Source organism: Mauremys reevesii, linkage group 13 (genome assembly GCF_016161935.1).
Source record: "Mauremys reevesii isolate NIE-2019 linkage group 13, ASM1616193v1, whole genome shotgun sequence".
Lineage (NCBI taxonomy): Eukaryota > Metazoa > Chordata > Testudines > Geoemydidae > Mauremys > Mauremys reevesii.
Window position 1 is genome coordinate 1,132,597 of NC_052635.1, and position 12,162 is coordinate 1,144,758.

The 12,162-nt window shown below is 44.9% G+C and overlaps 2 gene segments (V, D, J or C); both read left to right on the forward strand.

Moving 5' to 3' along the window:
• Positions 1-6,060: 6,060 nt before the first annotated feature.
• Positions 6,061-7,692, forward strand: LOC120379826. The segment is given in 2 exon segments: positions 6,061-6,193; positions 6,412-7,692. Coding segments are annotated over 2 exon segments (372 nt in total).
• Positions 7,693-9,922: 2,230 nt separating this feature from the next.
• Positions 9,923-10,541, forward strand: LOC120380714. The segment is given in 2 exon segments: positions 9,923-9,965; positions 10,219-10,541. Coding segments are annotated over 2 exon segments (366 nt in total).
• Positions 10,542-12,162: the final 1,621 nt, after the last annotated feature.

Sequence of the window (12,162 nt, forward strand, 5' to 3'; positions counted from 1 at the left end):
TGCTCTCTGGCTGTGCAAATCCAGCCTCCAGGCTTTGAACCTCAGCGGTCCATGCCTGAGTGAAACTTTCACTCTTCCCTTCTCAAATGTTATGGAGCGCACAGCACACAGATATAACCATAGGGATCTTGTAATCAGCCAGGTCCAGCTTCCCATAAAGACAGTGCCAGCAGCCCTTTAAATGGCCAAAAACACACTCAACTGTCATTCTACACTGACTCAGACTGTTGTTGAACCACTCCTTGCTGCTGTCAAGTCTTCTTGTGTAGGGTTTCATGAGCCATGGCATTAACAGGTAGGCGGAGTCTCAAAGGATCACAATGGGCATGTCAACTTCCCCTATGGTGATCTTCTGGTCCAGGATGAAAGTCCCAGCTTGCAGCTTCCTGAACAGGCCTGTGTTCCGAAAGAAGCATGTGCCATGCACCTTTCTGGGCCAGCCTGCGTTAATGTCCATGAAATGCCTATGGTAATCCACAAGTGCCTGGAAAACCATAGAGAAATACACCTTCTGATTTATGTACTTGGAGGCTAGGTGATCTGGTGCCAGAATTGGAATTTGCATGCCATCTATTGCCCTTCCACAGTTAGGGAAACCCATTTGTGCAAAGCCATCCACAATGTCACAAATGTCGCTCAGAGTCACAGTTCTTCTTAGCAGGATGTGATTAATGGCCCTGCAAACTTGCATCAACATGATTCCAACAGTAGACTTCCCCACTCCATACTGGTTAGCGAACGATCGGTAGCTGTCTGGAGTAGCCAGTTTACAGATTGCAATCACCATGCACTTCTCCACTGACAGGGCAGCTCTCAATCTCAAGCTCAGCACACAGTCCCAAAAGTGGTTTTCCTAATCAGAAAGTTCTGCAGCCACTTTTTGTCATCCCAGACTTGTATGACAATGTGATCCCACCATTCAGGGTACGTCTACACTACGGGACTATTCCGAATTTGCATAAACCGGTTTTGTAAAACAGATTGTATAAAATCGAGTGTGCGCGGCCACACCAAACACATTAAATCGGTGGTGTGCGTCCACGGTCCGAGGCTAGAGTCGATTTCTGGAGTGTTGCACTGTGGGTAGCTATTCCGTAGCTATCCCATAGTTCCTGCGGCCTTCTCCGCCCCTTGGAATTTCCGGGTTGAGATCCCAGTGCCTGATGGGGCAAAAATCAATGGTGATGAGCATGTCCATGAATGCCTCAAGCAATCTTGTGTTGAATGCATTATGTATGTCGACATCATCATCAGACTCCTCACTGTCACTTTGTATCTTAAGGAGTAATTAGACTGAAATTCATAATGTGCTTGGGCATCATTAGGTAAGGGACAGATAATAAGACAGAAAATATCATGTTGCCTCTATATAAATCCATGGTACAGCCACATCTCGAATACTGCATGCAGATATGGTCACCCCATCTCAAAAAAGGTATATTGGAATTGGAAAAGGTTCAGAAAGGGGCAATAAAATTATTGAGAGTATGGAACAGCTTCCATATGAAGAGAGATTAACAAGACTTGGACTTTTGCTTGGAAAAGAGATGACTTTGGGGGATATGATAGAGGTTTATAAATTCATGACTGGTGTGGAGAAAGTGAATAATGACGTGTTATTCACACCTTAGTATAACAGAAAACCTAGGAGTCACCAAATGAAATTAGTGGATAGCAGGTTTAAAACAAATAAAGGGAAGTATTTCTTCACACAACGCACAGTCAACCTATGGAACTCTTTGCTAGAGGATGTTGTGAAGGCCAAGACCAGAGCAGGTTTTTAAAAAATAACTAGATCAGTTCATGGAGGATAGGTCCATCAGTGGCTATTAGCCAAGCTGGGCAGGGATGGTGTCCCTGGTGTCTGTTTGCCAGAAGCTGGGAATGAGCGACAGGAGATAGGTCACTTGATGATTCCTTGTTCTTTTCATTCCTTCTGGGGCACCTGGCATGGGTCACTGTCGGAAGACAGGATACTGGACTAGATGGACCTTTGGTCTGACCCAGTAGGGCCATTCTTATGTTATTTTCTTATGCTTAGGGTTAGATAAACTATAGTGGTAAATTAGGGTTTAGCTTTAGGGGCAAAGGATAATATTAATTAGGATATTAGGGGAAATTAGGGTTAGTGTTTAGGATAGAGATAGGAGTTTAATGTTCATTTTAGTGATTAGGGTTAGGTTAGAGTTAGAGTTTGTGGCATGTTGGGTGAAAGTTAGGGCTGGGGTGAAGTTTAGGTTCAGAATTAGGTTTATGAGCAGGGTCGGGGTAAGGGATTAGGTTATGATGATGTGGAAGTTAGAGTTCGGGTTAAGGATAAAAGTTCAGAGTTAATATCAGGGTTAGGGGCTAAGTTTATCATTAGCATTTTGAGTTATGGTTTAGCACTAAAGGTTGCTCACAATTTTAAAAGGAAACTAGGGAATGCAGGACCACAGTGGATCAGGCTCCATCTAGTCCAATATTGTTTCTCCAACTGTAGACAGTAGGAGATGCTTCGAAGGAAAGTGCAAGGAACAAAAAGCAAAGACACAGATTTTAAAGGCACCACATCCAAAGAAAAAATCTGTTTTTGCTTTTCTGTGCATCAGGAAAAGGAAGGGATACAGCTGTGGATATAGAGAGGGACAGATCTGCAGGATTATTGACCACCCTAATTATTAAAAGGATCATGCATTTGTTTCTCTCCTTCGTGGTTGTGATAAGCCTTGGTTTAAGTAAGTGTAGCTTCATTTGGCCAACTGATATATTCTATCATTTGTCATTTTATAAACTGTATTTTTGTACATGATGAAGACATTCTGTTCTGCATAGATTTTGGTCTCGAGATGTAGAATACTATATTAGAAAAGGTGTAAAGTTAGGGTCAAAAATATAGATACAGAAAACTGAAAAGTATGTTTCTTCCTTATGTTTAATAGCTCTCCATTTATCCTCAGTTTGAAGGCTTTTTACATCTGATCTAAATAGATGTCAACAACAACAAAAGCGAGGGGACAAAGTTTTCATGATCATAAGTAAATTTGGGAATAGAACGAGGTGCCACGGGACTTTTTGTTGCTGGTTTTATTTGACATTCACTAGAGGGCACTCCACACCTTCATATCCATATTTAATTTACATTACGGTGTGTGTGTGTGTGTGTGAGAGAGAGAAAGTAACTTGGGATCAGAAGCTGAATGAGTTTGCCTCGTTGTGTAGCGTCACAAGCTGAGAGGGAGGAGACAAAGGTCAGAAGGAAGCAGATTTCATCTTTAGGACATGAATGATCATTTTCAAAAACACAGAGGAGAAAGAGATATTCCATAACTAGCTGCTGATCGTAGTAACAACACAAGAATAACCTGAAGCTGCAAAATGCGCGTGTACGTGGCTGTACAGCTCTGGCTTCTGCTTCCGCAATCAGGTGAGGCTAAAAACTTTCATTTGAAATAAAGGCATTTACAAAGAAAAAAAAAGGTCTCTCAGTAAAGAAATCGTAGGAGGAATTTTGTTTTCCTTTGCAAAGAGACAGTCAGGTTAGCATCATCAGTGTGCTGGGAATGGAAAGAGATGTTTTTTAAGGTGTGACTCGGAGCTACATATGCAGAGGCTGAAATTTTCACAGGAGCACAAGGGAGTGAGGGGTCCAAGTGGCACTGAGTTTAAAAGTTCCAGCCACACATAGATCGATGTTTAAAGCTTTTCTTTCCCCACACAGGTCTTGCACAAAGTGACTCCGTGGACCAGTCTCCTCCAGAAGTGAGAGTCTCAGAGGGGCAAAGTGTTATTTTACACTGTAACTTCACCACCGCTGGCACAAGCCCGTATCTGTTTTGGTACCGGCAGTATCCGAACCAGCCTCCCCAGCATATACTGACTAAAGCGAAATTTGGTGCTCCGGATCAGGCGCTTGTCCAGGGAAAATTCTCAGCATCTTTGTACATGGCTAATAGGACGGTTCCCTTCCAGATTGAGGCTGTTTCTCACCAGGAAAGCGCTGTGTATTACTGTGCTCTGAGACCCACAGTGGGGGAGAACTGCACCTCCGCTCCTACAAAAAGTTGCTTAGGGAAACATGATAGAATCGTATAAACCCGGAGCTGGAAGGGACCTCGAGAGGCAGCTACTCCAGCCCCCTGTGATGAGGCAGAACCAAATGTACAAGGATTAACCTGGACAGGTGTTTGTCTAATCTGTTCTTTAAAATAAACTGTCCCCCCCTCATATTCTGTTAATCTTCTCTAAAAATATTTAGTTCTGGCACTTTGCCCTACTGTATATTCTTCTGTTTTTTAATTATTAATGAAGATTCTTTGGATTAAAATACATTTTTATTGAAAAGACTGTAAGCCATAAATGGAAAAGGTTAGAACAAGGGTTACTAATTTAGTTTAACTTTTAATAATTTGTCACTACTATAATTTCAGATGAATGAAAGCTATATTCAGGAGCCCTCCCCCAGAGTTATGACATATATCAGGCAACAAGTTTATCAGAACAGGTCTGGCACTTCTAGGGAAGAGGAGAACTCTATCTATAAACGTGTAACCAATAGGCTAAAACAGGGATCCGCAACCTTTGGCACGCGGCTCCCCAGGGAAAGCACCTGGCAGGCCAGGCAGGTTTGTTTACCTGCCGCGTAAGCAGGTTCCGCCAATCCCGGCTCTCACTGGTCGTGGTTCCCCGCTCCAGGCCAGGGAGTGGCGGGAAGTGGCGGCCAGCACATCCCTCAGCCCGCGCAGCTTCCCGCAGCCCCCATTGGCATGGAGCGGCGAACCGCGGACAGTGGGAGCCACTATCGGCTAAACCTGCGGCAGAAGGTAAAGAAACCAGCCCTTCAGGGTGCTTACCCTGGCGAGCCCCGTACCAAAGGTTGCCGATCCCTGGGCTAAAACGTGTTTACATCACCAACAAGACGCATGGCGGTGCATTCACTCCCCCTCCCCCCCCCCACGAAATCCAATACACCTGAGCCCGGTTTAATCCAAGCCAACTCTACTCAAATCAAGCCAACCTGGCTAGACCCTGTATCCAGCTGAGCCGATCCCAACACAATCCAATCAAGCCCAACTCAAAGCAGTGCAACCTAACTCAGTTAAATGAAATTCAATCCCAAACCCAACTCTGATGATTACAGCCCAAACCAACCGAATCCAAACCCATGGAAACTCAGTTCAACTCAATCCATTTCAACCCCCCGCCTCCCCCCCAAAAAAACTGAAAGAAACCCAACCCAGTCGAATTCAGCGCAACACAATCCAAGCAAAAGCACAGACGAAAGCCCCGAACATTTTCTCAGCAAGACTGAAGCCTTTTGAACTATTTTAATGAACAGTAAAATGTTGCACTGTTATGCCCCACGGCCACCCACCTCCCTGCCTAATCTCAGCTGAAAATAGACCCCACTGTTTGTAACAGCCCTAAAAGTTTACAGCTCACAGGTGGGTGCCCGGTTCTCAGTAAAGAACTCCCAGAACGGGAATTCCTTTTCCAGCCGGATCCCGCAAAGCTCAATACTCGGGTATTCAGGGAATCCTTCGATGTCTGTGTGCATTAACCCCGACTTTTCCGGGATGAGGTCCATGAGCGCACTCGGGTATAACTTATCCTCCAGGGGGTCTTTTGGAAAGAATTAAACTTGAATAATTAATTGTGATAGGTGCAGATATTAAATATACATAATATATTTCTAAAAGAATTTCGCTTCAGTGTTTTTGAAATATCCGATATTTCAGAAACATTGAAGCCAAATTCTTTTAGAAAAAAAAATCAGTGGGACTCCACACTCATTGTGCACCGGTGAAACAAGAATCCTTGAGAAACTGGTTGTAGGGAAGTGGGGTCCTAGATTTCTCCGTCATATAATTTACTCTTTGTATCACAAATCACTGTGTTTCCTACTTAATGTAAACGCCTGCAAAGAAAGTCGCACTTACCTTCAAATCAAGAGACGTTACAGAAGGTCTGAGAACAACGTTCACAAGCGGAACCAACCTCTCTTCGTTTCCTGTGGGTTAGGGAGGGATCTCGCTTCTACATCCGCCCTTAGTAGGCCAGTGGCTGAAGAAACGCGGCGAGTTTAACACATGCAGGCAGGACGCTGTCTCCTCAGGGCTGAAGGGTTCCGGGTAGGACTGAAACCTGAGCCGCTCTGCTTACACAATGAGCGAACGTTTGATGTTCGGCCTTTTAATTTTCACTCTATATCCAGGTAGTTGGTCGTCCAGTTAAGCTGATTACTCCCAAATTTCTCTCTCATTCTCTTTTTCACACACACACACACACACACACACACCTCCGCCTTTGCAGTGTGTGTGTGTGTGTCTCTCTCTCTCCCCCCATACTCCTCTCTCAGTCTACTAAAGTATAGAAGTGAGCACTCAGACTGCACACAACTGCTATATTTTCTCTTTCCATTTCTTGTTGCAGGTGCGGTGCTGGGTGACTCGGTCCAGCCCAGGGAACCCCAGATGTCTGGAGCTGAAGGCGGCTCCGTGACCCTCAGCTGTTCTTATAAAACCAGCTACACTGCTGGTGTCTATCTCTACTGGTACCGTCAGTACCCGAACCGAGCCCCGCAGTACATCCTGCGGAGAGGAACGAAGGAAGCCAGATCTGGCAGTGATACCGCAGATTTCGCCCAGCAGAGGTTTTCTTCCCAGGCTGATGGCAACTCCACTGCTCTGAACATCACAGCGCTGGAGCTGGCGGACACCGCGGTGTATCTCTGCGCCCTGCAGCGGGCACAGTGACAGAGCCACGGAGCAGAGCTGCACAAAAACCCTCCCCTTCCCTTCGCCTTCAGGGGCTCGGCATGGACAAGGGACCAGAGAGAGCGTCCCCGTGACCCAGCATTCGCCCCCAGTGAGGGATGCAGCGCTGGGCCACAGCTCAGACAGCTCGGTACTGTCCTCCCTGTCAACATCTCGGCGATACATTACATATCTATCCATAAATACATGTCAATGCATCGATGCCTTCCTGCCTTCCGCACGGCTCTTAAATCCCAGCCCAAATGTCTAAACGCAGCGGGGTCTGTGTCTTGTCTGTGCAGTGTCTGGGCAGCACCCAGGACAATGGGGCCCCGATATCAGCTGAGGCTAGATGTACCCACAGTGCTCCTCCTCCTCCTCATGCCCCGCACTCATCGCAGAACTTGGGCGTTTTACACAATTACTTAATGACAAAAGACTCGGAGATCCAAAAAGTCAAAACTATGTGACCATTAAGACATGATACTGACATTTCATTTGTCAAAGTAAACAGACTTAAATCAAACTCCAGTAGGTTTCCAAGCAGTATTGTTCTTAACTGAGTTTCACAGCTAGGCAAAGGATTATCAGTGGAAATATTTTTACCTGGTGTTTGTGTTTGTGTGTGTTGAAATCCTCATTTATTGACTTTTACTACTAGAAATCTAATCCCCCGCAAGACTATGTATAGGGCATAAAAAGGATGCTCATCTAGTGGATTCATTTGGCAAAGTTTTATGACCGGTTGCTAGCCTGATGTCAAGTCTCCTGCTTTTTCAGTCAGGCTTGGGAGTAGCATACTTACAACCACTAATGCTAGCCACTAAGCAGGTGTTAAATGGCGAAGTCTAGGGAGAAGATCTTTTTTTTTCTTAAGAAGCAGCGAAACATTTTCCCCAACCTCCTGTAACTATGAAATGGCTTGTAGGAATAATCTTTGAAATAATCTCTTCTGGAGATAAGTAACACGGAGATACACAGATTTTTAAATTTGACCCGTTGGATAACAAGGGCTAGAGAATTTCTCCCAATGACTCCCGCACCAGACCCATAACTTATGATGGACCTAGAGAAGCGTGAGAAATTCCATGTGAAATTAATCCTTTCCCCCACTCCAGAGAAATATCTGAATGGTTTCTGGAGGATAGGTCCATCCATGGCTATTAGACAAGATGTTCAAGGATGCAACCCCATGCTCTTGGTGCTCCTAAATGTCTGATTCTAGGACTGGACGACAGGGGATGGATCACTTGATGATCACCCTGTTCTGTTCTTTCCCTGGGAAGAACCTGGCATTGGCCACAGGATACGGGGCTTAATGGACCATTGGCCATACCAGATCATTCTTAAGTTTTCTTGCTCGTTTTTCAAATTTGCTTGCATGATTTATTATGTCCACTAGGAGGCGTTCCTGACGTTCTGGTAATTATATTTTACAGTGTATTTTATTTATTTAAGGTGAAATTCAATCAGGCAAGTCCCTGGCCAACATTTCTTTCGCAACTCTAAAGTCATAAAGAGGGGGAAGTCACAGAGAGGGCACTTTTACAGCATACACATTCTCTTAATGCACAAATCAGGAGAAAAAAACCCTAATAACTCCATAAAGAGCCTAGTAAAAAGGAGGAGAATTTGAAGCTGCAAAATGGTCTTCTTCCTTGCTCTACAGACCTGCCTTCTACTTGTGAGGTCAGGTGAGCTAAATGTTCATTTTTATTGAATTTATTGAGTTTCTTAGGAGCTACAGCAGTCCTGCTATAACAGGCTCGGTTTTTCAAAGAAGCCTAGGGAATTAGGAACCCAGTTTCCTAACCACCTTTTGAAAATACCACATCATTATTTAAAAAAGAAACTAGATTTTCTGAACCACAAAACCGTAAAGTTTTATGGGAACAACTTTCCTTTTCTGATACTTTATTTTAATGGAAACCAGTTTCTACATAAGATCATCAGAAACTTTTGTGTAAAACTATGAAGGAATACATATAGTTACTTTATTGCCTTTTTTTCTTTCGACAGGTCTTGTTCAAAGTAATTCTGTGTTTCCATCTCCTGAAGAAATGCAAATCTCTGAGGGGCAACACGCAACATTGCAGTGTAATTTCACCGCCACTTTCACCAGACCAAATCCGCTCTGGTCCAATCAGTGTCTGAACCGACCACCCCAGAATGTATTGGCAGCGTATCAATCTCCTGCTGAGAAGAACACGGTCACCGCTGGAACATTTTCATCAGTTTTGTTCCACGCTAATAAGGCGGTTCCCTTGAAGACTGAGGCGGTGTCCCTGCAAGGAACAGCCGTGTATCACCGTGCTGTGAGGTACGCAGTGGGGCAGAGCTGCATCTCCGGCGATACGAGAAGTGATCGAGGTGCTCACACACCCCCAGGGTGGCAGAGGCTGTTTTTCTATCTGACTCTTTTTTTATGACCCGTCTCTGCCAAGTTCAGTTCCTTCTGCTCTTCCCATGTCTGGGAGGATCTTTCCGTTTCTACCCCTGTGCGGTGTTATAGCCTCCATCCTGTGCAAACCAAGCCCGACGCGATATTATCTCCGTTATATTATTGTGAGTTAATAAATACATGAATTTACAAACTTTCCATGAAAATATTTGTTGTCAATAAAACAAATCACTCCATAAAACTTGAAAAATGGTAACGGGATCTCCTGCAGCTAGAAAATAAACTGGGCGAGGTTCTGATCTCTGTTCCATCACCGCAACTGTGATCTAACTAATCGGGGCAGCGGGTTCTTCATTGTGAAGCGTCAGCTCCACTAAAATCAACATCCATCCACTCAGGTCTCTCTGTCCGTCAGTCTTTCTGTTCGCCTATCTTCTTACACAAGGTAGTCTCTCTGATTCCGTGGTGAGGCAAAGTCCATTTCATGTTTAAACATATTAACTACTGCATAGAGACAGTCACAGCAACAAACAAACCTTTTTGAAAGTTGCAGCGGGCGGAAGAGCCACCAAACAGAGATGGTTTCCCATAGACATCAGTAGCAAACACCACTCCCCTCCCCTAGATTCCTCTGGCTTTGGGCATTGGGGTCAGATCCGCCCCCCTCGCCTTTTCAGGGCGGCAGGTTGGTCGGTTTATAACATTCAGCCAACAATCCCCTGGCTTCGCTGTTGTGTTTTCACCGCCTCTTTGTGACTCTAAGAGCAAAGTCCGCTAAACAAAGGCCATGCGTTTTGTTCTAAACCTTTTTATATTCACTCTGTATCCAGGTAATTGAGCTGTTAGCTTTATTCATGCAGCCTGGCTCGCTGCTAATTAAACCCTCTCTCTCTCCTCCCAAACCCAGAACCAATCCACCAGCTGTCTCCGTTTCTCTGCAGCACTTTCTCCATTTCAGTCTATCCGCTGTTTTATATATGTCCCTCACTGTCTGCCTGCTTGTAGTCCCCTTTTCCCCTTCCACGCTCCCTCTCTCCGCTTGTCTGGAACTGGTACATCGTATTCATTTATTTATTGTCGCAGGTGTTGCGCTGGGTGATTCGGTCCAGTCCAAGGAACCACAAGCGTCTGGAGTAGAAGGAGGCTCGGTGACACTCAGCTGTTCCTACAATACCAGCGATTTTTCGGGCGTCTATCTCTACTGGTACCGACAGTCTCCTAACCGAGCCCCGCAGTACATTCTGCGGAGAGGAACCAAGGTGTACGCTACTTATAGCGAAAAGGCGGATTTCGCCCAGCAGAGGTTTTCTTCCCAGGCTGCTGAGAGCTCCACAGTTCTGAACATCACAGCCCTGGAGCTGGCGGACACAGGGGTGTATCTCTGCGCCTTGCAGCGGGCACAATGACAGAGCCACGGAGCAGAGCTGTACAAAAACCCTCCTTTCCTTCCCATTCACCGGCCCTGCACTGGGGAGAGACAGGCGTCCCCAAAGCCCCGCAGTCTCCCCCCAGTCACAGGTACAGATACAGCTCTGCTCTAGGTGACAGGCAATTACAGACAGCGGCTGTCCCAGCCCCACATCTTGCTCGCTCGCAGGAAAGCTTCGGGCTGAAGAATCTGGTAAAATTCTGTTTCACCCATAGAAACCTGGACAAATGACTAGGAGCGAGATTGTAAAGGTATTTAGGTGCTTAAACATGCGGAGAGGCACCTAGGGACGGGTTTTAAAAAGGAATTTAAGTGCCTACTGGGATTTTAAAAGGTAACTAGGTGCCTAACACCCATTGAAATCAATGAGATTGAGACACCTACGTGCTTTTGAAAAAAATCTCACTAGATGCCTAAATATCTTTAAGATCTGCCCCCAGCGCAGTGGCTCGCCACTTTCCAGACTACTTCACTCCTTTCAGGAGTCTGATTTCCCTTGCACATCCCATGTTTTCACTTCACTTAAAACTACTCACTTAAAAACAGATTTAAAAATAGCAGAATGGCACACCCAGACTATTGCTGAAAAATTGCTTTCTTTCCCATTTTGTCTGCATGACGTTTTAATTTGTACTGAATCGGCTAGTTCTTTTGATGTAGCCTGTTGTAAAACAAGGCAAATGTCTAGATGAGTTGATGTACCCCCTGGAAGGTCTCTGTGTACCTCTGGTTGAGAACCACTGCCTTAGTGGGATTTTTGAAAGCACCTAGTGCAAATTTTTAAGCATGTTAAGAAGCAGACACTTGCTATATACTCGACTTTAGGCATCCAAACACCACTAAAATATTCTCCTTGGTGGGAATTTCAAGAGTGACTCACCAGTTTATGTGCCTAACTCCCCTTGGCTTACTTTTGGAGTGCTATAGCGAGCTATAACAACACCATATAATCAGCCATCACAAACACTTAAAAAATCCCTTCTCTCCCAACACTGAGGAAATCACCTAAGCATAAGAACATAAGAAAGGCCACACTGGGTCAGACCAAAGGTTCATCTAGCTCAGTAGCCTGTTTTCCGTGTGATCCGTGACCAGTGCCAGGTGCCCCAGAGGGAATGAACAGAACAGGGAATCATCAAGTGATCCATCCCCAGTCACCCATTCCCAGCTTCTGGCAAACAGAGGCTAGGGACACCAGCCCTGCCCATCCTGGCTAATAGCCATTGATGGACCTATCCTCCATGAAGTTATTTAGTTCTTTTTTTTTACCTTGTTATGCTTTTGGCCTTCACAGCATCCTCTGACAAGGAGTTCCACAGGTTGACTGTGTGTTGTGTGAATAAATACTTCGTTTTATTTATTTTAAACCTGATGCCTATTAATTTAATTTGGTGACCCTTAGTTCTTATGTTATGAGAAGTAGTAAACAGCAATTTCTTATCTATTTTCTCTACACCAGTCATGATTTTATAGATCTCTATCATATCTTCCCTTAGTCATCTTTTTTCCAAGCTGAAAGGTCCCAAGCTTATTAACTTCTCCTCACAGGGAAGCTGTTTCATACCCCTAATAATTTTTGTTGCTGTTTTCTGACCCTT